Source organism: Pseudorasbora parva, chromosome 24, assembly GCF_024679245.1.
Source record: "Pseudorasbora parva isolate DD20220531a chromosome 24, ASM2467924v1, whole genome shotgun sequence".
Classification (NCBI taxonomy): Eukaryota; Metazoa; Chordata; class Actinopteri; order Cypriniformes; family Gobionidae; genus Pseudorasbora; species Pseudorasbora parva.
The window spans coordinates 15,617,567-15,644,864 of record NC_090195.1 but is presented as its reverse complement, the minus strand read 5'-3'; the positions used below and the strand labels follow the sequence as shown (position 1 = coordinate 15,644,864).

The 27,298-nt window shown below is 36.8% G+C and overlaps 2 protein-coding genes across 3 annotated transcripts in view; one reads left to right on the top strand and one right to left on the bottom strand.

The window, feature by feature from the left end:
* The window catches only part of ctdspla (CTD (carboxy-terminal domain, RNA polymerase II, polypeptide A) small phosphatase-like a), a 49,232-nt gene extending 39,654 nt beyond the window's left edge, over positions 1-9,578 (bottom strand). For both annotated transcript variants that reach the window (XM_067435428.1, XM_067435429.1), the window contains exon 1: positions 9,168-9,578. In XM_067435428.1, the coding sequence (XP_067291529.1) occupies positions 9,168-9,243 (76 nt within the window). In that variant the 5' untranslated portion in view covers positions 9,244-9,578. The remainder of the gene's footprint in view (positions 1-9,167) is intronic.
* A 2,870-nt stretch (positions 9,579-12,448) lies between these two features.
* gars1 (glycyl-tRNA synthetase 1) lies at positions 12,449-25,943 on the top strand. Its single transcript, XM_067435116.1, has 17 exons — positions 12,449-12,749; positions 13,195-13,296; positions 17,413-17,515; positions 19,277-19,418; positions 19,532-19,620; positions 21,077-21,153; positions 21,470-21,615; positions 21,702-21,851; positions 21,956-22,118; positions 22,197-22,361; positions 22,434-22,542; positions 22,665-22,809; positions 24,136-24,221; positions 24,315-24,424; positions 25,048-25,141; positions 25,231-25,421; positions 25,509-25,943. The coding sequence occupies exons 1-17, from the start codon at positions 12,492-12,494 to the stop codon at positions 25,632-25,634; spliced, it is 2,256 nt and encodes a 751-aa protein (XP_067291217.1). The 5' UTR covers positions 12,449-12,491; the 3' UTR covers positions 25,635-25,943.
* Positions 25,944-27,298: the final 1,355 nt, after the last annotated feature.

Genomic DNA, 27,298 nt, shown 5'->3' with positions numbered 1-27,298 from the left:
ACCTCTCTTCAACAATCCAAATGATGAGGTAACATTCATGTCTGTAGCAAAAAGGTGTGGGAAGGATCATACACCAAAGTTCAAAGCTCTAACTTTAGAAGTATGAGCTATAATAATATTGATGCTTGCCTTGGCAAGCATCTATAAAAAACAGTAAATTGGAGTGTAGGAGGCTCTGTGTCTGTAAGTACTTTAACCATTCACCACAGATATGCCAGTTTAAAGTGATCTGATTCAAAAGGCAGCAGTACTTGAAATGGCGTCAACATCATCAGAGCATGTTTTGGTCATGTCCCTGCCTGCCTAAATGTTGTTCCTTTTTGACAGTCTCCTGTTCCAAGCCACTATTACCCCTTAGCTAATGGAGTGAACTTGAGCCATTATACCAAGACACATTCACAGAGAGAACCACTCTGAGCCCAGGGGACCACTGACTGCCCACAGAGCCAAGGTCAGCAGGTCTAATACTGAGACTCTCTCCACTGAAGGAAACGGCTGTTTCTGCTACTGTGAGAACAGGGTATAATATCTGAATCATGCAGTTAATGGTCTTGGATAAGTCAATGTGTACATAAATGTCAATATGTGTCAATAAGTCAATATGGGTCTCGTCGTTCGGATGAGACGTTAAACTGAGGTCCTGACTCTCTGTGTTCATTAAAAATCCCAGGATGTCCTTCGGAAAAAAAAAAAAAGTAACCCTGGCCAAATTTGCCCATTGGCCCCTCATCATGGCTTCCAAATCATCCCCATATCCTGATTGGCTTCATCACTCTGTCTCCTCTCCACCAATCAGCTGGTGTGTGTTGAGCGTTCTGGCACAATATGGCTGCCGTCACATCATCCAGGTGGATGCTGCACATTGGTGATTTGGGGGTGGTTGAGAAGATTACCCCTTCCATGTAAAGCGTTTTGAGTGCCTTGAACAGCGTTTTATATATGTAATGAATTAATATTATAAAAGAAAATTGTAAGGCTCTATGAAATCCCTTAGATTTTCCCCTCAAATTCCATTCTTTTTCCATTTTAATTTTTCTTGATTTCATTGCAAAAAGCATATCCAAATCAATCAAATCACAAAACTTTATCAAACGTTTATTGAATAATTAAATGGGAAAAAAGCATAAAAACAAACAATTTAAAATTATTTGAAAATGCAATCAAATAAAAAAAAGTGCTGCACAACAGATGTTTACTATTAAAATTAAAACATGGAACAAAAATAAAGTACATAGCTGTATAATTATTGAAATAAAAAATAAATATGTCATTTGTATTTGTTTTTACTTATTTCTGCCACTGAATGCCTTGTACTATTGCTGGAATGATGATTAGCATTCAGTCCAAAACAAACAAGAAGCAAAGCTCAAACAGAGCACGAGAGATCTGCTCCATAAATAACACAAGCACAAGCATATGCTGAAACACAAATGTATTACTCTCAAAGTCTACTGAGGTGCTAAATACAGAAAGCCTAAGACTGAGAAAGACAGTAATTCACACATTCACACCAAGATAACATATACTAACACATTAACACACACCCAGCACCATCAAATGAAGAACTCAGGAGTGTGCCAGTGAGTATCATTACACGAGCGGAAGCGAAGCCCACCCACTCTATCTGACCCTGATGGCTTCTGCCTGGTCTGACCGCCAAGAGCTCTCCATCTCCTCAGCTTTCTTTCAACACCTCCATCAGCCTTCCAGAAGCCACAAATCCGCAGAGCTCTCAGTGATGACGTCTCCAGAGATGACATTAACAATTAAACAGAGGAAGAGTGTCTTAGGAAGAGAATAAATACCTCTGAGGCTTCTGATGGCAGGTCTGATCTTTAGTGTAGACCGTTTCTCACAAACTTCTGAATCTCAACAGAAAAGAAACAGAACAAACCTGAAGTGTACAATACTCCTCCAAATAAAAGTTAATGTCAATGTCACAGTACCAAATTTCAGTAGTCGTTACAAATACCATAACATTTTTACTGTACACTTTACCACAGCTAAATGTTCTTTTAATATTTTTTTTATTTAACCATTTTTTAAAAATTATTACGTTTATTATTTATGATGATGATAATCATTATAAGTAAATAATACATAAACATTTAAAAGCTGTAGGCCTATGCTGTTTAAAAGTAAACATTGTTTATAAAAAGTGAAGTGAAAAATAATCAACCATTTCGGCATAATTATTATTAATTATTAGTAGTGACGTATTATTACATAGAGACGTAGCTAAGGTAACCTATCCTAATATATTCTGTAAATAAAAAAAAAAATTAAAGCAAACTTTCATTTTGATGGGTTGCCGTGAAGACCTTGGAGTGTCTGTGTTCATTTGATGACAGTTTTCTCAAATGGAACGGCAAATTCCGATGGTTAATGCGTTCGGCTGTTCTATTCTTTGACTAAAAAGTAAGTGTTCTGCTTTGAAACTTAGAGGATATTCTTAAATTACCATGACCTTTTATTTATCAAAAGCTCAAGGGAAAGTTGATTTCTCAATTCATCACCCCTTTAATATCACCGTCTTACTGCATTAATACTGACTGGAAAAAAGACTGCCGCTCAATGGAGACAAGCCTTGTTTTGTTCCTATAAGTGTGTGACGACACGTGAAAACTATGGATTGTGTCCATGTCTAAAATATAAATTTGGAAATCAAGCTGAAATTGCTACTGAGCAAAGTGACAAATCCATACTGCAAAAGGACACAGTGTTGGTGCTCTTCCTTGCTGAAATATAATTCTAATTGGAAGACGGCGTGATCGGTGTGGAGATAAGCATGCTCAGACTGATCTAATCTGATTAAGGTAAACGGCTCATCCAACGATATCTGACAAAGTTAAGACTTATTAGAGCAAAGCTGGTCAGTTCAGCGACAACACAACACCAAAACATAAAGCAGTACAGTGAGTTTGTTTGAATTCAATCCCATCCCATGCGGGCATGTCTGTAGCCTCAGGATAGCCTGGGAAACTCTTCCTTTTGAACTCTATTAGCACATCATGTTCCAATATGCTATTTATAGAGAGCAAAGCATGAGGGAAGCCAGAGGCGTCTTTATAATGTCTCCTCAATGATGTGGGTATCTCACTGTCAAATATGTCCCCCATCTAAATGAATCATTTCCGTATGAATGCGTGGCTGTGGCTTTATAGAAGAGGAATTTAAGATATACAATTAAAGACAGTTGATGCACAATTAAATAAAAATATGATATATAATAACTCAATCTGAATATATACATAACATTTTACTTCACAGGAATAAATTACATTTTAAAATGCCCTTTTTTTTTTTTTTTTTACATTTAAATTACCTTTGCCATTATGTAACACTCAGTTATATCTTTAAAAGCAATCATTTCATACTGTTAAATGTAATCTTTAGCAAATCTCAAAATGAGTATACATTTTTAATACTCATCGAAATTAACTTGTCCTCATCACAATCCATCATGACCAATTGCTAGGCTTGCAACCATCTCTCCCTCATATTGTGAAGCCAGCATAAAACTAATAATCCATAATGAAACGGGCTTCATGAAGTATGAAGTAAACCAAACAGACTGGACGCCGACCAGAGATGGATGATACAGGGATTGTTTTTACAGTTGGTTGGATAATAGCGTTTCATGCTGATTGTATGATGTCATTATGTGCTTCATGACATTAGCTGGCCAATGCTCCATGAGTTTTTGTGAACTGACTAAACAAGGCCTCGTGCCTTGCAAACAAACATAATGTGTGCAACCGGAATTATGAGCACATATTTGCAATTTGCTGCACACTCAAGAGACCAAAAAAGGCCTCCGGACTGTACGCCCGACCACATTCGGTATGCAAGGCTAAGATTACAAAAAGAATGCAAAATGAGAGAGTATTCCCAAATAAAGTGGCAAGGAGACCGCCTAACCTTAACTGACCATTTCTCTTAGAGACTTAAGGGCAAAAAGCTTTTAACAAGCCCTAAAAGCCTCCAAGACCTCATCCATTACAACTGGATTCACTTTATCACCTGTAACGGCGTTTGTCCCCAAACCCTCAGCAGTAAGATTCCAATGCCAACTTCATTAAACTCTATACATTATGCATAAAGGTGCAATCTATAAGCCCCAACACTAGTGCCACACTTAAAACACATGCATTTGTCAGATGCTTCTTTGCTTACAATGAAACCGATAGGTTTCTGAAAATAGCCCCATCTGGCTTTGAAATATTCAGCAAGTGTGACCGACATCCTAGGCCACCGCATGGGTTAGGGAAGTTTTTCATCAAATGAGGGGACTGGTGTGCAAAGCTTAATTTTGGAAAGGGAAGCTTTTGTTTCTGCATGACAAACCTATGAAAGCTATGCTTCATTATACTTTTTAGATGTAGCTAAGAGACAGTGGCATATTTTTAATGAGATTCTTTCAATCTCGCATGAAAGCTCGGAACATCAAAAGCAGCAACGGCGATGGGAATTCCTGGCAATGCAAAATCCTAAGGGGTAGGGGTGTAAAGACACATCGTCATATTGAGATATCGCTTTAGAAAAATGTGACGATATGCGTCGTTGCTTTAAACAATATGATTCGCAAATTCGCAATATAGAGTTTAATTCAAGGCTCATCTTAGAGTATTTAAAAGGTATAATTCACCCCAAAAATGTAAATTCTATCGTCATTTACCCATGCCATTTCAAACCTATAAGATTTTTGTTCTTCCAACACAAATTAAGATATTTTTTAATGAAACTTGAGAAATTTCTGTCCCTCCATTTAAAGTCCATTCCTCTAAAACTTAAAAGACACAATAAATGTTACAAAGGCATCATAAAAATATTAGATCGAGTGGTCTTGATAGTAGAATTAGAATTAGAATTGGAGGTTTTGAAAACCGAAATGTGAAGCTTACAGAGCACTTAGAGTTATTCTGTTGAAACTTCTATTTGAATTGTAAAGTTGTTAAGGTAGTTGTAGGAAATTGTAAAGCAATTTGTAACACTAAAATACTGTTAATATCTTATGGCTTTATTGATACAATGAACAGTGAGAATTTAAAGCTACACTGTGTGATATTTTCCCCCATCTAGCGGTGTAAAGGTATATGACCATCAGGGAATAATAGTTTCTGTTCCTCTCAATTCTGATTTTGTTTTAACTCCTACGGTGGCCGATTTAGTCCAAGATTAACATGGCAATCCCCCTCTTCACATTCGACACGGTGCCATCGAGTGTTAAAATGTGAAAGGCGAAGATTGAATTTATGGGTATGTCCCTCTTTGGCTAATCTACTTTCAAGATGGAGGGGCAACATGGCGACCAGCATTCGAACCCCTCACCCGTATGTATTTTCAAAGGCATATTATAAACTTACGAGAATACTTTATAACTTGAAAGAAGTAAATATACATTAATGAGCACATGTATTTTTAAAAGAACTTTGTCTTTTTACCTAAGAATAAACTAAAATAGTTAGACAAGGTAGCTTTAAGACGGCATGAAAACTCACCATATTACTAAATGCATGTTACTGATCTTATTGTGATGTGAACCAACCTTTTTTTCCCTTTCAATTTCACTTAGATGTACATTAGAGTAAGGAAGAAATCCTGATCTGTCATTACTTCCATTTCATCACAACTTTTAAAGGGGGGGTGAAATGCTGTTTCATGCACACTGAGCTTTTTACACTGTTATTCCCATCCTAAACATGGACAAAGTAAAAAAAAAATAAGTTGGACGTTTGATGGAGTATTTCTGTGTCAAAAATACTCCTTCGGGTTTCTCACAAGTTTCGGAGAGTTTTTTCCGTTTTTTCTTGAAGTCAACGGGTCGGAATGTCCTTGTATGGGCCGGACGGGCTCTTCTCCCGGAAGGGTGCGCGCGCGAGAGCGACCGGAACAGAGCGAGTCAGCAAAAGCAAGCCGCCCATAAACGCTGTCTCTCACTGTCTCAGGACTTCATCAAACCAACAACGTCACCAAAGAAGTGTGTTTTTGATGGAGCGGTGACAATAAAGGTTCACGATCGTGCTTTGGAAGCAGGCGGTGAGTAAAACTGCTTCAAATGCCTGTGTGTAGTTGGATATCGTCGCGTGAGTAAACATCAGTAAACAACACGATCGTATAGTTAATTCATCAATGAAGCATGATGTATGGCGTGTGTTTAAATACATTTATTTAGCTGATCACTGTCTGTTTGTTTATTGTAAAACCACCCAAACATAACGTTAAACTTAGGGGACGTTGACACAAAGCACATTCAAATGCGCTACTCCATTGTTTTTCTATGTAACACTAGTAGTCTGACGTGCAAAACCGCTTTGCTTGCGATTGCTAAGGTTTAGTCGCATACAATAGTCCATAAACGAAATCATGTGTCGATTGAACAAACGCAAATGTTGACAAGCCACTAAATACAGCAACGTTACATACCACAGAGACGGACGTCCTGCTGTTGCTGCTTCTCCTGTTCAATTTATTTCAGCCTCCGGATCTGATTCTGGATCGTCTATATATTAGTTGAATCTGATTGATAGCCATGGTTTATTAGGGTAACGTTTTCTTTTTCACACTTGAGGACGTCACAGCTTTCAGACGCTCTCATGCAATAGCTGCACGCGCTCATGATTCTTTAGCTCCTCCCACACAATACGCCTCCATCTGCTCTTTTTTTTCCCCGGAAAGCTTCGGTACAGCCTACCTTTCTTTTATAAATATAATAAAACTAAAGACTTTTTGGAGATATGAAGGATGCAATACTACTCTATATGTACTCAAGATTGACATGAGATTGACTGAAACTGAGTGTTTCACCCCCCTTTAATGATTACAAATTTTCCCCGTTCACTTTAAGTGTGTCTCACTGAAACCCAGATTTCTACTTTTTGAAGAAAAGAAGGGCCAAGTCGAAATTATTTTGTGTTTTTGATTAAGCTTAACTTTTATTGAAGGAAAGTCTCTTTAAAGGACATTATTTTTTATCATCAATTACCTTAAATCTGTTCAAATAATTACTGTGATTTTAAATTGATAAATCACCTAAAAATGGAAATTCTGTCATACTTTTCTCACCCTCAAGATGTTCCAAACCTGGATGAATTTCTTTCTTCTGCTAAACACAAACAAAGATATTTTGAAGAATATGGAAACCAAAAGGTTGATTGGCCCCGTTGACTTCCATGTTTTTTTATACTATGGAAATCAATGGGGCCCATTAATCAAAATATTCTCTTTTGTGTTCAACATAGTAGTGCAATTCAAATGTAATGCAGTAATGCAGGTTTGGAAGGCTGAGTGAACGATGGCAGAATTTTAATTTTGGGTGAACTATCTCTTTAATAATGTTGCCATAGGGGTCCATTCATTCACTCCAATAAGAGGTGACATCTATAGCTTGACTTGTGAGTATGTGCTTTCCTGCACATGGCCATGAATAAATTACGATTAATTTAGGACCCCCTGCTTTACCACTTCATCGCAAAAGCGAAATATGCCTGGCTGACAAACAGAGCATTGCAATTATTCTCTGGAGCAGAGCATAAGAGGCCAGAATTTTTACTGCGAGATGATACCACACCTCTGAATCTAATATACAGAACTCGAGCTAAGCGGGCATCCCGTCTCATCCTAAATCAAAGAGTATGTTAAACTGATACTGACATCAAGACATGAGGGATTCCTCTGTCATGCGATCCTCCCTGGCAAACCTCTCATAATGGAGGTTTCCACAGTCAACTGATCCAACTTCATGGCAGGGGAGCAGTGAGAGGGCACTTTACGTCCCAAAACCAGACCTCATCCTTCTGCTCCACTCTCGTCTAGTAAGACCCCAACATGTGGACTACCATCTGTTTGTGCTCTAAGTGAATGTAAAATGTTTATGTTGTGTTGTTACCCTCAGAAAAGCAGCCGGAAGCCACATGAAAATAATTTACGAGATTTATTTACTCGCATGAATTCGTTTGGGCTAATCTCGTAACTTCATCTCACATTAGTATGTGTTGTGTTGACTTAAGCAGGCACAAGACTTCCATGGGGCTAAACGCTCTCTTGAGAACTATAGTTAAACGAAGAAGCAATTATAAAAAGCCACTGATAACGGTATAAGTGGGAGTTTGTTTCCCTCACGCTCCATGGAAGTGCTATGGAATTGAATTAGCATTTAATACCACACTGTTTCAATCAACTAACACACCAGGAAAAACTAGTGGTTTAACCGCATTGGGCTTCAGATGGTGACTCACTCCAACTCAAAATGTGTCAAGAGCACTTGGGAAACATGCCAGGCTGGAGGAGATATTGATTTGCTGGGCACACTCACTAAACTTTATTGAGTAAAATAAATCTTAATTTAGAAGCACTGCAAAATCCAAAGAGAAAAGACAATAATATAAAACGGGGACCAACATTTCTGAACAACAAACATGATGCACTGTTAACCCAAGCCTTTCACTATACAGACATCAGAAATCCACCTCTTACACTGAAAACATTCAACATTTAGCAGCAGTTAAGCTGATTCTTTCATCCACAGTTATTGCTTTCAAGAGAGAAAACAATCAACAGTTCCTGAGCAGTACAATAATGCATGATTATCATTTTACATGAAGGAACTGATACAAAAACAGGGATCTGGGTGGCAGAGAGTGTTTTGTTTTCAGGTTCAGTGGCATTAAATAAGTTGATCCGCTTATTGAGGCTCTAGCACAAGCATTAAGATTGATGCATAGGAAAATAACCGTGAGCGAGTACAGTGCATCCATGTTAAACACATTATCGGTTAATAACACGAACAGAAGGCAGCAGACTGGAAACACTTGTTTTGAGATTCTCAGTCAGGAGCTGGAAACCATCCACTACACTACACTACAAAAAAATAAAAAAATAAATAAAAAATCTTGTTCTGTATTTTAGCCTTGATTTCCAATATTTAAAAAAGTATATACAATTAACAATAACGACAGTTAAATAAATCACTTCAATAATATAAACAACAACAACAATAATAATAAATTATTGTTATAACATATTATTATTATTATTAATAAAATAATTAGTCCTTATAATCTTTTGGATTAAATTTTAAGAGCATCAACGGTAAAGCTGCAGTGATTCCGCTGTCAAAACAAAAACACCCAACATCCAGTCAAACAAGCTGCCGCCAATCGCCTTACCTTTTTCTTGACAAGAAGAAAGGATCTCTTCCTCCTTTGGATTTGCTACCTGGGTAATGATGGACGTGTTGTCCATGGAAACGGGATTTTATTCCTCCTCAGTCACTTATGTTTTGATAATTTTCAGCTAGCCTGATGCTAGCGAGCTAGCGGAGTGAGTCCTGATGGCAGACGCACCATACACCGCACACAATCTTACACCGCCGCATCCAAATAAACATACAACACACACTTCATGATCATACGGCGATCAGTGCAAGACGAAATACTCCTGTCAGATGACGGCAATCGGCGACATTTCAGCCCTCTTGTGAAATGATGTCTATGGAGATCAGTGACAGAGTGTGTAATAACAAAGAGTCTGAATCTGCAGCTGCTTCTTCTCTCCCCTTCTGTGTGTGTGTGTGTGTGTGTGTGTGTGTGTGTGTACGCGCGCACACACAGTGACCGTGTGAAACGACCCTTTAGAGAAATGTGCCATGGTAACCGTAGTTACAACAGTTACTTTTACTTGATATCAGCCCACACTGTTAAAAAAAGTGGGGAGAAACGAGAAATAAAACACAAAAAAGTGTGTACAATTAACAAGGAAACGAAACAATAATCTAATTATTGTTTTTGCTTGTTGCATATCTGACAGAATACCAATAATGTTGAACCCAAATCAATGCCATGAATCCAGTATAGATCCAGGCTATAAACTGGATAAATTACATTTTATACACATTGTTGTTTTAATTAATTTCTGACTGGTTTTGTTCAAATAGCAGCAAGAATATTTATAGAATATTTATCACAAAGAAGTGCCAAGAAAGAAATCTGTCAAGATAAATTTATTTCAGTTTTTTTTTTAACTGGTCTGAATCTTTATAAAATATGTAAATTCAGCTAGCCTACAACATTTTTAAAACTAGTTTGTTTGCTCTCACATTTTTTAGCATATTATCTCACATTCATAACCTTTTTCAGACATAATAACCAGGAAACCATAAGAAATGAAACCGATTTTTAAAAAGTGATGCAGAAAATTATAAATTCGATACATAAAGCATCTTGTGGTTTAAAAGGGAAGTGATTTTGCTGAGACACTAAGAGAAATTGCAGTGATTTCAGAAATGCTTTAATGACAGGGCGAGAGGTGGGAGGGTTACTGAATATTTTATGACGGTGGGTGTTTGATCTTAATGTTTAATAAGGCAGTCTGTGTGATGCAACCTTCTCTTCAGCTAGTTTTTGCAGCCTATTTTATTACATTTTTGTATTAATATGTTTTTAATATTAATAATTTAAAAATATCATAAACGTTGCTAAATAAACAAATAATGTCAACAGGCCTTAAAGATATAATGTTTAGTGCTTGTTAAGTCGCTAAATTAATTTGGAATCAAACAAATCAAATTTTACCTCATACATTTGAATTTAACTCAAGAAAACATAAAACATAGGCTACTGCAGAATATACTTTTGGATAAAAATCGAAGTCTATATTACTAATGGATGACGTTTACATAAATATATGCAAAGTATAGAAATTATAGTGTTTGCTTTGTGGCAAATGGCTTTAGAATAAATAGATCTAAGCAGGCTACTATTGTTATTCCACCCTTGTTCCAAACTTGCAATTGAGGCACTATTTAAACGTGTGCTTATACTGACATCTTGTGGCCGAACAGTAAATCGTTTCAGTTTGAGTTTAAACTGTAAAGGGATTTTATTTACCCTCACTTCATTTACTCACCCTCAAGTTTTTCCAAACCTGTAAGAATTTCTTTTTTCTGCTGAACAAAAAAGAAGATATTTTGAAGAATGTTTGTAACAAAGTAGATAGAGCAACCATTTAATTCCATTGTAGGAAAGAAATACTCTTAAAAAAATTGCTCTGTCTGCTTTGTTACAAACATTCTTCAAAACATCTACTTTTGTGTTCAGTAGAAGAAAGAAATTCTTACAGGTTTGGAAAAACTTGAGGGTGAGTAAATGATGAGAGAATTTACATTTTTGGGTGAACTATCCCTTTAACTCCCGGACCCCTGTGATTAGAGGAGATGATGGCTGAACTGAAGTTGTTGTGACTTATTGTGAAGTGTTTGTTTAAGTTGACAATTACAGAGAAGATAGAGATTATATTATATTATATTATATTATATTATATTATATTATATTATATTATATTATATTATATTATATTATATTATATTATATTATATCATACCATATCATATTAATATTATACAATAATATTATTGTATTATTTGTACAAATACAATATCTTCTCTAATTATATTCTTCAAAGAGTCTTCCTGAGTTAGTGTGTCTGTTGCTGTATTGATTAATGATTGTTGTTGTTAGGGTAGGATTAATCTAGACTTGGCCAAAAAAAAATTAAATGACACTTGCCATTAATGCATAATATAATAAGACAATGTGAAAACGCTTCTTTAAAAAAAAGGCCTATTAACCTATTGATCTCATTTTAATAATTGAAAACAAAAGTAATTGACAACCATGAAATTACAGTTAGTTTTTCCCCCCTCTTCTCTTTTTTCCCTATAGGCTGGATGATAACAAACATCAGAAAAATGTTTGTTACAGGAAGAAAAGAAATTTGGAAATTTAGATTCTGGAAACTGCTACCCTGCAATGAATGAAAAAAGCTCACTGTGTCTTCTGGAAATAAAAAGTACTAATAATAGTATATATAGTATATAGTATATAAGTACTAATAATAGTACTAATATGATAGCACTAATAATAATAACGCATAATGACAATTATAAATTGAATCAACTGCCAAGAGCTGACTTTATTTCTTAATAGTGTGAAAATTATTCTAGGCCTAAAAAAGAGGAATGAATATATCCTTGTTTTGAAGTTATATTGTGTAGCAATATCGTTTTATATAATAATCGCAATATATGTTTTCTTTAATTCCTTATATTTATTGTAATTAAGATTTTATTTTTCTGTGTATTGTTTTTTTCTTCACAATTAGGGTGTTGAGTTTAATGAGTCAATAAAATACTATTTTAAAATATTTATTATGAATTATACATTTTCATGTATAATTAAATAAGTATTTATTTAAGGCAGGACTTAAATAATTTTTATCTCGTTCTTTTGGTATTACTTTGCACTTGTTTTATTTCGATTTCTGGACTATGTAGAAGACCGACAGATTATGGCGAATCTGCCATTTTTAAATTAAAATAGTCCAATTGTACAAAAAAATGGCGAAAGTATCGACCTGAATCCCCGCCGTCACTTACTCATATCTGGGGATTTCATCATTCAGTTCCGCGGTGTGGTTGCTCCTCCTCTCGGTCCATGCTGTCTCTGCGAAGCGCAACATCAGCACTCCTCCTCAGGACCGGTACACAGATTGCCACCGTCCGCGCAGTTTCGAGTGTCCGATCCAGTCCCATACGTCTGTGTGCTTCCCCTCCGATCAGAGCGCTCTCACTGTCGAGCTGTTTGTTTAAGAAGAAGAAGAGAAGCGCGTGGCTGGAGATTACGGAAGGGCAGAATATGGATGGCAGTATTGAAGAGGTTCTGGCTCCCTTGAGGCTGGCAGTGAAGGAACAGGTAATGAAAGACAATAACAAGCATATGTAATATGCTGCGTTATTATCTCACATAGTCATGCATTGCATTAAACTCGTATTTACTCTTTATTCGAGGTGGAAACATCATTTAGGAATTAAATGCGGCCCTTTATATTTGTCAAAATGGTTAAAATGGCTTGTTATGGAAAACTACATAATGGCTTTTTGTATAAAGTGATATTTCAGTAAGTGTACTACAGTGTGGTGGCTTTATTTTGGATTTATGCTGCTGGATGATTCGGTCTGTCAGTGCCACGTTTGAGATTACCAGTTACACAGAGACCAAATGGAGACTGAGGGTGGAGAAAAACACAGACAGTCAAAACGAAACTCAACGTATTTATGGGGAAATGTTGATGGATGCTTATGTATTCAAATATGCAGTAATCATAATAATAAACTAAGCTGTTTATTTTTCCACATAGGGTGATCTTGTGCGTAAGTTGAAGGCAGAAAACGCTCCTGATGTAGATGTCAATAAGGCCGTAGCAGAACTTAAAGCTCGCAAGAGAATCCTTGAGGCCAAGGTGAGATGTTATTCTGTCAGTTTTGTTCCTTAAAATTACACGGGGATGCTGTTCAACATGATGTGTCAGTGTCCATTAAGGATGTGTGTTCATCAATAGAGCCCAGTTTAAAATGCATAGACTGTAGAGTGCAACAGTTCTTGACAACTTTTTTTACCCGGCGACATTGTTTCCAGTTTTTTCCCCATTCATTTTTCCAAAAGTATTGCGAATGATGATCAGGAAACATTACTATATTATTCTATTGTTAATATTGTGAAATATTGTTTTAATATACTTTAAAATATAATTTATTTTTTTGCAAAGCTGAATTTTCATCAGCCATTAGTCCAGTCTTCAGTGTGACATGATCCTTCAGAAATCATTCTAGTGTACTGGTTTGATACTCAGATTTGAAATAGTTGTGTTTCTTAATCATTTTTTGGAACCTATGATAGTTTTTTCAGGATTCGTTGATTAACAAAAAGTTAAAAAGAACAGCATTTACTCAAAATAGAAATCTTTTATAACAATATAATTTTTTACTATCACTTTGTATCAATTTAACACATCTTGCTGAATAAAAATATTTATTTTTCTTCAACAAAAAAGAAAGAAAGAGAAAAATTGCTGACCCCAAACTTTTGAACGATAGTGTGGTGATATATATATATAAGAACTAAAGAGTTATTTTAATGCAATGTGTTTGTTTTGATTCTGATTAGTGAAGTTTTTTTTAGCGGAATCATGTTTTTTTTTTAACCAGGAATTTCACTGTTAAACATGATTATTAAAAACAATATGAGTACAGATTGTTTCAATAAAAGCAAAAATCATAGAATAAAAAACCTTGTAGCTCATAATTTGTCTTTAATGGTTTATACAGTAAGTTATTGTTGAAGTAATTGTCAATTCCCCTAAAGATAGGGACACACCAAACCCACGCCCAAAGAACTAGCGCTGATGAAAGCTGACTGTGTTGTCTCCTTGCATCGTCTGCATTTAAAGGAGTTAACTGTCTATTAAAGCAGATATATTCATCATTCAGAAAGGGAAAGTGAAACTAAGACTGCGGTGTACAAACCATAAACAAAGCAGTGTTTGCTTCCTGTTTTGAATATCAATCAGATTGATTGCGATCTTTATTCCACCCCGCTCACAGTATTGCCCAGGTAAGATAAATTATAACAGCCTTCTCTCTGTTCAGTTTTAACTTACTAGCTTTTTAATCACTTTTGCTCTTATTCTCGTGCACTGACTCATTTAGCTGAACAGCCAATCAGAGTTCTCTGTCTCACCGACGGTGTTTCTACATGTTGAATCTGCCCCAAAACAATGACTGAGGCCATGTCAACACTAATACATTTTCATTTGAAAACGTATATTTTTCTCTCCGTTTTGGCCTTCCGTCCACACTGAGACAGCGTTTTAAGTCAATGAAAAACGTATCGTTTTGAAAACGCTCTCCAAAGCGGATACATTTGAAAACGCCGTCTTCGCGACGTAGTGTGGACTGTGAAAACGGAGGCTTTTTAATACGATGATGCATTTTTAGCCATGTGATGCAGTCATATGACCAATTCAGCCAAGATGGTGAACGACATTGTACAGCAGTTGTTTTGTATGCTTTCTGTTTTGACAGCCTTGTTAAATATTAATGTCAGTTTGTTCATACTGTTAAAAAACTCAAAATTTCAAAAGAGTAAGAGTAAAATTTCAAAGAGTAGCGATAATGACGCAAGTAATAAATAAACGAGTAGCGGAAATGACGCAAGTCGAAGCGTCTTGGATTTGCTCATGCGCAGTACGGGGATGCAAGCGTTTTCAGACGTTTCAGTGTAGATGAATTTTTTTTGGAAAACGATTGAAAATGATAGTGTGGATGCGGAGCGTTTTTAGACGAAAACTCCGTTTTTAAATTTATCCGGTAGTGTTGTAGTACTCGAGACCGGTCTAGGGTAACTTTTTAAAGGTCTTGGTCTCGTCTCGGTATCGACCGCATTTTTACTCGGTCTCGTCTCGGTCTCGGGCGAAGATGACTCGGGATTTTGTCTCAAGACCGGTCAAGACCACAGCTGAAGGCATATAAAGAGCAGAGAACTCCACCCTGCGCGCACTCTCTCTGTCCTTAAAATAAGCACATAAGCTCTCTCTGATACTTAACATATTAAGCTAAATCAAAAGTTCAGAAAACCGAATCCATGTTGAGCGTTGCGCGTTCGGACAACTGTTTTGAAGTACCGCTCGGTGTGAATTGCATGCGCTCAAAAAACGTTTGACAAGCTAAACAGCTGACATAAATCATACATTAAATAAACAGGAAACAATTTCTATCCAGTTATGAAGTGTTTTCTGTGTGACAAACCTTCCGCGATGTTCTGACAGCCGTGATTCACACACAACGGGTCTGCTAATGTCCGATTCACGACCAAATGACTCATTTGAACCGAATCATTTTAACGACGGTAATAAGAACTGATCTGTTCAACAATGAACTGAACGAATCAGTTTAATCATTTACTCAGAACACCTCAGAAATGAGAACACAAGTGCGCTTACCCAATTTAGCAAGAGTGGAGAGTAAGATTTATTAGTTTTAACTATCCACAGTATTTCAGCTTATGTATGTTGAATGTGTAGTAAAATAAATAGTCTAAAATCATTTCGTTTAGACTGTAGTGAGGTGAAAACAGAACAAAGTTGTTTGTTAGCTAGCTGATCATTTTATTAAATTGTATATGGCAGAAAATGTGGCTATTTGTTAACTGTTAATGCTATTTCTAATATTGATATGATGATATACCAAAACAATTCAACCTATTGGAACAAAAGAAACATCAAGATAAGAGATCATACATAATAGGAGATATAAACATAAGATAATAAAAAATGATTGTTTCGTTGCATTTAAAAAAAAAAAATGGTGTGTGTGTGTGTGTGTGTGTGTAGGTCTGTCAGCCACCACCAAAGACCATTTTTGACCCAGGAAAAACCCTGCACATGTGAGATATTTCTTAAATAAAACTGTAGTTAATCAAAAAATGCAAGTACAGGGTTTCTTTTTCTTGTTGTTGCACAATAAAGCTGCACAATAACATTTTCAATTTGTAAATGAAAAATATGTACATATATAAAATAATTTGCTTAAGCAGCATACTAATATCTGTATGATACATATTCCACCTCCTGTTATTCACATTCATTTAAGACATAATGGACTGTGTCTGAGATTAATACCTCAAACAGATTAGCATTCTTAGGGAACTTTGAGTTGTAAAATGGGATTGAGCGCTTTTCACAAAACAAAACACAAAACTCTGTTAGTGTCAGTTTGGTGTTTGTGTCCACCATAGACTGTAAACAATATGGACACGTCGTCTTCAGTGCCTCCCATTGACGAAAAGTTAAGTGTTATTTGCTTATATAGGAAAAAGATTAATTCCCACAAAGTTGCAATGCCTGATTATTTGATCAAAACTTCTCTCATGGTACACTTACACACCCACACATACGAGAGAAGTGCCAATCATATGCATATTCCACATTTTTTCATAAGTGTGGGGACATGCACTGGTCTCGGTCTTGACTCGGTCTCGGCCTGTCTTGGTCTTGGTCTTGACTCGGTCTCGGCCCTTCAAAGTCTTGGTCTTGTCTTGGTCTCGGCCCTTCAAAGTCTTGGTCTTGTCTTGGTCTCGGTTTAGGTGGTCTTGACTACAACACTATTATCCGGATTAGTGTAGACATAGCCTGAGTCCGACTAGAGCCAACGGTGTGGAACATACTGGAAAAACATAGTCAGCCGACACTCAAAAGCACTTGGTATGTCCCTGGCATAAGGATAAAATTAAAGGGATTTTTAACTTTGGAACCTGACTGTTGCACCCTTCTGTCTGAGAACCGCTATACTGGTTCAACCAATAGTGTGAGTTTGGGGGTTGGACTGTGTTTGACCGACCAATGGTGGGTGGATAAAGTGTTCTGAAAACCACCATTATTTTTGCTGCTCCGTTTGATAGCATATTACACTCTTTATTAATCAGACTGGTAGCTTGAATTTGTGCTTTTTAGTTAATTTGATTTTGTATGTTTTATCCTCGTTATTTACATAGCCAATTTGACTCTTTTTCAATTTTACAGGAGCTTGCCTTACAGCCCAAAGATGACATTGTGGATCGAACCAAGATGGAGGACACTTTAAAAAGACGTTTCTTTTACGATCAGGCATTTGCTATCTATGGCGGTGAGGATTTTCAGTGTTTACAATATTCCTCCATATATATTTTAATACCTTCATTTAGGGATGGGGCCGATCCGATCCAGTATCGGTTTCGGGGACCGATACCAGCGTAATTCACGTATCGGATTTTCCCGATCCAACCAGTGGAGAAATCCGATATCCATGAGCCATGTCTGCGCTTTAACGTTGTCTGGTGAAATGACTCCTGCCTGCTTGTCTGCTAGCTGGCTGCAAACTATGGAATGGATTTCCTGAACGGAGGCACGGCTCAATGAGACACAGAGTTATGAGACAAGCCCCTGCTCAGGAAATCCATTCCGCAGTTTGCAGCCAGATAGCACGATAGCATTGAGCAGCGTTGTGGCTAGCCATACACTGCAGAGCAAGACGATGGTTGCAAAACCGTAATTCAGAGAGGTGGAAGCTTCCTCGCGTCATACACACCGAATGCAATCAAACATTCAAAAAAGCAGATAAGTTCAGACAAGACTAGGTTAAATGACATTAACAATCGCCATCTGCGGGTGTGTGTCGGCTGTGGCGCGTGTAACACTCACACTAGCCACCCACTTTGAACTTATTATGGTCTTCTCAAAATCCATTTGTTATAATCGCGTTGTGCATTACACGTGTTTCTATTGAGTTTATGAATATTATAATCAGAGGCGTTCAGATTAGCCGAAGTTTTGTTCAGAGCGCACACAGCTCTCTCACTGAAATCTACACTAAAAGCTGAGAAGATTGTGCGATGTACTGCGCAGGAGATTCATTCACCATACAGTGATTGGCAATTTTTGTTCTATTTCAGCCCCGAAAATACTTCACAGCAGATCTAGCGCATCTGATATGACTGGCATAAAGTCTGCTTGACGTTCGCGAATTTAGGGACCGTCTCTAAAGTTACGTAAAACATTGGTATACGTTTCTAACTTCAATAGTATATGAAGAGAATGACTTAGTCATAAAACTGACTGTAAAGTGTTTATCTAGGTGTCAGGTATGATGCACACCTCTTGGATTTTTGATATTTAATAAAATAAACATATATAAACATAATAAACAAATATATGCTTTATTTCACTAGGATATTGTATGGGATGGGCTCATACACAAACTATGCTAGATTTAAATGTGTCATAGCTGATAGAACACTGATGAGAATATTGCTTGAGAACATATTTACAGAGATAATATTAGAGATTATACAGTATATTAGAGATATAATAGAGATTTATGCATTATGCATTGCCATTGACAACGGCGATTTATAAGGAAGGAAATCCCACAGAATCTAGCTTAAAAAGTGCTTAGAGCTGCTTGATTTATTTGTTGTTTGTTGATTTTCAAATATAAAACTTGTTGAAATGTTTTAAGTTTGTGCATCTGTTCTTTTTGAAGACTTTCATCTTTTTTGAACAAAACCGTGATAATATTCGATAACCATGATAATTTGGGTCACTATAATCTTGATGTGAAATTTCCATACCATTTCATCCCTAATACATAAATATCATACTTGCCGATTGAGAGGAGTTTATTTTAGAATCATATAAAATCAACAATAATGATAATAATAATATTAAAGCAAACACAGCTCTGGTATCGGAATAGTATCGGTATCGGCCGATATCCAAATTCAGGTTTCGGGTTCGGATCGGAAGTGAAAAAATGTGGATCGGTGCATCCCTACCTTCATTAGTAGTAAATAAACTAAGATTGGCTTAGTTATTGTCACCTCATAGCGTGTTTTTGTGTGTGAGAAAGGTGTGAGTGGGCTGTATGACTTTGGGCCCGTCGGATGCGCGCTGAAGAACAATATCCTCCAGGTCTGGAGGCAACACTTCATCCAGGAGGAGCAGATTCTGGAGATCGACTGCACCATGCTTACACCAGAACCCGTTCTCAAGTGAGCATTCAGCTGTCTGTTCACCTTTAATCTCTTAATTCAATCTGATAATTAATCCTGTAGCCATGGCATCAACTATAGAACTCTTATGCAGTGCTTTTGTTGCATTTCAGGACATCAGGACATGTGGATAAGTTTGCCGACTACATGGTCAAGGATGTCAAGAACGGAGAGTGTTTCCGTGCCGACCACCTCCTTAAAGGTTTGTCAGTGTTTCTTATATTAATATCCGTTCTGTATATGTTGACCTCTGTGAGACAGTCGGGCTCAGGTCAGCTCTGTTGTCCACTGATCTTGTTGCTGTAGATGTTCAGGGGTAAAAGAAAACAATAGGATCTGTAAGAATCACAAAGGCTTTATCAGGGGACCAGTCTGACTCCATAATCTGTAGACCACCAAACTGACTGAAATTAATAAGTACCAAAGTTAACTTTTTAGATACTTTCTCTTATACAAAAAACTAGCTGAAAATATTGATGACTTTTCTTGCACTCATAGGGGTATACATTTAGTTTGGCCAATAAAAATGAAAATACCCTTTGCTCTAATACCAATCGTAATTGATTAACAAATGATAATGTTTCAGGGCGATATAAAATAGTCCATTAGCTTTAAATGGTTTCAATAGGAAAGTCTAAAGAAGTTTTTTTGTTTTTGTTTTTTCAACAGAAGTTTAGATTTTTCTTCTATTGTGAATGTACATTAATAATAATAGTAATTTGTACCTGTATTAAAAATAAATAAATACTAATACCAGTAATAATCCATAGCAGAGGTGGACAGCAACTAAGTACATTTACTTGAGTACTGTACTTAAGTACACTTTTTGAGTATCTGTACTTTACTGGAGTATTATTTTTTCTGGAAACTTATGACTTTTACTTCACTACATTTGAAAGACAAATATCGTACTTTTTACTCCACTACATTTCTATCTAGGTCGAAAGTCGTTTCTGTTGCAGCTCTGAAAGTCGGTGGATGATTTTTTCCTTCTTTAAAAGTTTTTTTTGTTGTTGTTGTTGCAGACAGGCTATCAGGAATCACTCTTATAGGGTCATATACATTTCCCCAACTTTTTTTGAACACTGATCAGTTCATAGCAAAGTGGAAGAAGACGGTTCTTAGGCTCAAGTGTGTGCACCCATAGCCATACTTTGATAGTATGTTTCAAAAAAAAAATCAAGATTAGTTTAGTTGGCATACACTTGGTGCATGTCTTATAAAATATTAAAAATATAAACGTCTGGGAGAAGGAGAATATCAGATGTGTATCAGTGTATTGGATCCGTGCATTCGACCTTAAAGTGACGGCAGCTTTATAAAGAGCTTTGTAACTTATATACAAGTATTTAAATGAGTTTAAGTTAGTCGTATGCTAGTATGTCAGATGGAGCATCACTGAATGACTTAAACCATGATGACTGTGCATTTATACAACAATAATAAAATAATGCATTGGAATAAAAAAAGAAATTTACTTTGATACTTAAGTACTTTTGAAAACAAATACTTCTGTACTTTTACTTGAGTAAAAATCTGTTTTTACAATTTTCACTTGTAACAGACTAATATTTGACCAGTAGTACTTTTACTTTTACTCAGGTAATAGAGTTATGTACTTTGCCCACCTTTTCCATACCATGTCTTTTTCTTTTTAGCTCATCTACAGAAATTAATGAGTGACAAAAAATGTACGACAGAAAAGAAAACTGAGATGGAGAGTGTCATCACTCAGGTATGTCTTACTCTGGCATGTTTTAATAAATGCTCTATGATTAGGGAAGTGCACACCACAACTACAATGCAACGTATAATATTATCATTGGAATCACTTTCAGAATTTTTTAAAATTTAGCTGATGAACAGTGCAAACATTGACAGCCAATTTAGAATCCACACAATTTTAGACCTTAGCCATTGAATCCATTATAATAAACAAATCATTGTCGTCTGTTGGTGTGGATGCTAATACATTTATCGTTATAATTATCGTTTTTGACAAGACTGGCCCTTGTTTATTTGACTTATTAATTACTTCTGTTTCCCCCCAGATGGATAACTACACTCAGCAGGAGTTGGCAGATTTGTTTGTGCAATACAACGTTAAGTCTCCCATTACAGGAAATGACCTCACACCTCCCATCTCATTCAACCTAATGTTCCAGACCTCCATTGGTCCTGGGGGCAACATGCAAGGGTATGTTGGACACCACCAGACTGCTTGCTATCATTTTAAAGTATGAAGACTGATGCATTGCTCTTGGGGCTTTATTGTTTCCTCAGCTATTTAAGGCCAGAAACCGCTCAGGGAATCTTCCTCAACTTCAAACGTCTCTTGGAGTTCAACCAGGGGAAGCTGCCATTCGCTGCCGCCCAGATCGGAAACTCCTTCAGGAATGAGATCTCTCCTCGCTCTGGCTTAATTCGTGTCAGGTGCGATTTCCTTTTGAACTTAACTCTCTTTGGTTGTTTGGGTGTCCCACAGAAGTGTTTCCATTAGGATTGCAAATATACTGAAGTGATATTTCTATCCATAGAGAGTTTACGATGGCTGAGATCGAGCACTTTGTAGACCCGACTGAGAAGGTTCATTCCAAGTTCTCTAATGTTGCTGATCTGGAGATCATGCTTTACTCCTCCAAAGCACAGACTAGTGGGCAATCTGCCCAGATAATGAGGCTGGGTGATGCTGTGGAGCAGGTTAGTCAAGATCTGATTTATAATGTATTGATTATAATTGGCAATTTGGTTGTTCTAACAAATTTTTGTACTTTGTAGGGCATCATCAACAACTCCGTCTTGGGCTACTTCATTGGAAGGATCTACCTTTATCTGGTCAAAGTGGGTGTGGCAAAAGACAAGCTTCGTTTCCGTCAGCATATGGACAATGAGATGGCCCACTATGCCTGTGACTGCTGGGACGCTGAGACCAAAACCTCATATGTACGTTCAGTGTTTGCTTGAGGAACGTTTGTGCGATTAGAATAAGTGTTTAATTGTCTGTTTGTTTTTCAGGGGTGGATTGAGATTGTGGGGTGTGCTGATCGCTCGTGTTATGATCTTCTGTGCCACGCACGGGCCACCAAAGTCCCTCTGGTTGCTGAGAAACCCTTGAAGGAACCCATATCCTTCAACTTCCTCCATTACTTAACTATTTACAATTGTCAAAGCATATGAACGGGACTGTCTCAGCACATAATGTTAGTTCAGTTTTTCTTCAGTCACCTTCCTTAACTGCTTCACACAAAGTTGTAAATGTTGTCCAGTTCGAGCCAAACAAAGGGGCCATCGGCAAAGCGTACAAGAAGGATGCCAAGTTCGCCATGGAGTACCTGGCCATCTGTGATGAATGCTATATCACGGAGCAGGAGAAACTCCTCAATGAGACTGGGTGAGTGTCATCCAAATTGCGGTTACACTTTATTTTAAGGTGATGTAGTTACATTGTACTCATTCAAATAAGTACGGAGTAATATTAACTACATGTACTTACTATAGAGTAACGGGTTTGGTTTAGTGTTAGTTACTTGTATTTACTGTATTACTATGTTATTATTATAGTAAGTACATGTAGTGTCATCTAACTATGTCACCTTAAATGAGTGTTACCAACATTTTTTTTTATGTCAATGACCCCCAAATATGAAGATTCACAGTACAAAGTCAGTTTTATTTGTTTGAAAGGATAGTAGAAATAGTCATTTTGTAATATAACATTTTTAAATGACTGTTTTCTAATTGAATGTATTTTAAAATAAAATTTATTTCTAATGGTAACTTACTGCAGTCTTAAGTGTCTCATGATCCTTCAGAAATCATCTGAATATTATTAATCACAGTTGAAAACAGTTGTGCTGCTTCATATTTTTGTGAAAACCATAATAAATGCTTTAGGATTTTTTCATGAATTAATTTCATTAATAATTTAAAAAAACAACAACAGAAAAACAGATTTTATTTGAAATAAAACGTATATAATGTTACAAAAGACTGCTATCTCTTTTGATCAAATGCATCCTTGCAGAATAAAAGTAGTAATTCCTTAAAGCGTTAGTTCACCCAAAAATGATTATCAATAATTACTCAGCCTAATGTCGTTCGACAGCTGTAAGACCTCCGTTCATATTCAGAACACAGTTAAATATATTTTATATTTAGCCCAAGAGCTTTTCTGTTCCTTCATGAAAGTGAATGCACACTATAGTGTCCCTTTCTAGAAAGGTAATAAAACCATCATTAAAGTAGTCAATATGTGGCATCAGTTGGCTAATTAGAATCTCTTGAAGCATCGAAAATACATTTCGGTCCAAAAATAACAAAAACTTTATTCAGCATTGTCTTTTCTTCCAGGTTTGTTTTCAATCCGCAAAAACAAAGAATCAAACGGTTATGAATCAGCGTATGGATTCAGATCGCGTGTCAAACTGCTGAAATCACTTGACATTGGCGATCCGATTTCTGAATCACTGATTCATAACCGTTCTAATCTTTGTTTGCGGATTGAAAACAAACCCGTTTTTGCCTGTCCACCATTAGAATACAAGTAAAACAATTATTTTTTTAATTACACATGGTCAAATATTAATTGACCATTTAAATATGTCCCATCCCAGCTTCCTTTTTCAAGTGATGTCATGTTTTTTTAAACCAATAAACAGCTAAAATAGTGCCAACTAATATTAATCTGTTCATTCATCGGTTACCTCTGTCACTGCAGTGAGTTCACCATTGAGACTGAGGGCAAAACTTTCAAACTCACCAAGGACATGGTTAATGTCAAGAGGTTCCAGAAGACCCTGCATGGTAAGAGGAACTAACATTTTATGTCAGCTTAAGAATATGTAAAACACATAAAAAACTTTAATAAACTTTAAAATCACATCATCTGCTTCACAGTTGAGGAGGTCGTTCCTAATGTAATCGAACCCTCCTTTGGCATCGGAAGAATCATGTACTCCATCTTTGAGCACACGTTTCGTATCAGAGAGGGTGACGAACAGAGAACGGTAAATGCATTATGCTTTAAAGGGGTGGTTCTGTGTTTTTTTTTCTAGGCTTGGTTGTGTTTATGGGGTGCAGTATAACATGTCTTAATACTTTTTTTTTTTTACGCTGTATTCCCCACCGCTGTCTCCGCTGTCCTTTGAACGGCTCGTTTTCTTCCTGCTTCTATGAAGCCCATCCCTCCGAAGAACGCAATGGTCTTAGATTGGTTAGATGGCCATATGTAGTTTCCTGTATTTTTATTGGCTGAAGTGCCAAGCACAGGTTGTCTGGAAACGCCACACCCCTTACCATTACGTGCAGAAGTCACATCTGGGGCAGTGTTTATGTTAATAGCAAGGGTTTATGATGTCACCAACCCAGGAAGAAGCTCATTGTAGTCAAAAACCGGACATTTTTGTTGGCAATAAACTGCCATAACTTTACAGACAATAAAAGACAATATCTCCGTTTGCACTGAACTTTCAGTGCTGTAACTTTGCAGATACTGTTTATGCTCAAGCAGCAACATTACACACTAACTAAAATTAAAAAAGTGGAATCACATGCAACCACCTCTTTAACATTCTGTAATTAATGTATTCGTCTTGCTTTATTTATGAACTTTGCTGCTTTCTCTATTCAGTTTTTCAGCTTCCCTGCAACTGTTGCACCATACAAATGCTCCGTCCTTCCATTGAGCCAAAATCAGGAATTTACGCCGTTCGTTCGAGAACTATGTGAGTAATAACATCTCTACTTAATTTATAAAAATACATCAATGATAGCGAAATAATATTTGTGTAATAATTCATGTTTTGCTCTACAGCTGAAGCCCTGACCAGAAACGGTGTCTCCCACAAGGTGGACGATTCCTCAGGATCTATTGGTAGGCGCTATGCCAGAACAGACGAGATCGGTGTTGCATTCGGTATCACCATCGATTTCGACACCGTTAATAAGACGCCCCACACGGCCACTCTGAGAGACCGTGACTCCATGAGGCAGATCAGGGCTGAGGTAAAGCAGTTGCTCACATTTGTGTCCATTTCATTTCAACGAGTGAGCGAGTGTGTTGACTTTTTTGTAAAACCTGTTTATTTACAGGTTAGCGAGTTGCCCGAAATCATTCGGGACCTGGCCAATGGTGCCATCACATGGGCAGAAGTGGAAAGCAAGTACCCGATCTTTGAAGGCCAGGAGACCAGCAAAAAGGAAACAGTGGAGGAGTAGGCTTTCTATTCATCGATCTCATCTGCCTTTTCACTGGAGGCAGTCACGGACATTTTTACATCTGCATTCATAGGATCAAATGTATGGCAATTATAACGTACCACCAATCAATGTGCACCAGATGTTACACACAGCTGTAATCAAGTACTCCTTTAAAACTCAAGGAAGCTCTGTAAGGACCTAAGGATGACTGTAATTAGATTACAAGTAAAAGAATTTCACCATTCCTGTTTTGGGGTTGATAAATGAAGACATGAATCTTGCATATGGTCAAATAAATCAAACCAGCACTTTCTGGACCTATAAGATCTTGGTTGGTCAATTGTTTTTTTTAAATGAAGTATGTGTTCAGTGAAGGATGCTATGAATTTGTTGGCCACATGGGGGCGTCACAACTGGTGGTTGATTTTTTTATGACTCAAAGTCCAGCACAATATTTGAAGGCTCCTTGATACAATCTGTTATAAGCTTGTTTTTAAAATGGAAACTGGGAGTACTGATATTAAACAAACTATAATTAGTTTTGTGACTTCATAAGTTTCCTGAAGTTTAAATTCGGTTAAAAACAATTATATTTATTTTTATTATAAATTAAATCTGTTACATTTTTATTTTTAACTTTTAATAAACCTAAACAAATATGTATTAAAGTGCTTTTTCGTCATTTTGAGCCCCTCTAGTGTGTCCTGGGCTGAGAACCACTAGTTTAATCTTGGTGATGTGGATATGTTAATGTCACGTTGTTCTTTCTACAAACTAAAACTGCCGACCTGTCAGGACGTGCTAAATTGAGTCATTATGGCTAAATCTGGTGTTTCAGGTATCTTTAATGTCATAAACATAGTCAGTGGCTTAATGTAGAACTAGGTAAGATGAACATGATTTATTCTTGAATGGGATGGTGTTTATTTAGGTTTGAAGATAGAAATGTTGCCTGAGCCTAAATTGTCAGCCAGATATGATCATCTAAATACAGCCTTGACCCTGACAGAAACAGGTGTGGAAGTGTGTGAATGGATGCCATTCTTTTCTTGAAGGCTGCTACAAATAATGACCTAAAATATAACAGTGCTTTGTATTAGCAAATATCTCCTTAATAATGTGTAGATAGGTAGGTTCTGTGCTGGATTCTGATTAATAAAGGCTCATGCGTTTTGCTAACACAAGGCTTGGTAAACCTTTTTGCTCACGAGCCACTTTGGCATAGTTGCTTTCCAAAGTTACTAGCCACTCAGCATTTTCACTGGCCACAATGTTGACATCGACACCATGGGGAAAAACTGCCAGATAATTATGTTATCTCCTAATTTGGCAGCAGGTATAGGCGGCTGTCACATTTTTACATAATTTCTTACTATGTAAGAAATGTATTTCAATGAATCATAAAAAATGGCCCTGATATGTCACTAGATATTATGTTAATTTCAAATACTTATATCACTGACAACAGTAGTCCGACCAGGATCTGATGTTGATGTTGACATGTTGTGTTTTGGCCTGAAGCTCCGCCCTCCACCTATCTACCAATCACGAAGTCTGTAGTGTTTGGGCATCCAGGTTGCCAGATCTGGGGCCTGTACCATGAAGCCGGTTTAGCTGGCCAGCCAGATTTGTTTAAGCTTAGTTTGTGCCAATCTTGATTTTTAGGTACCATTAAAGTGGTT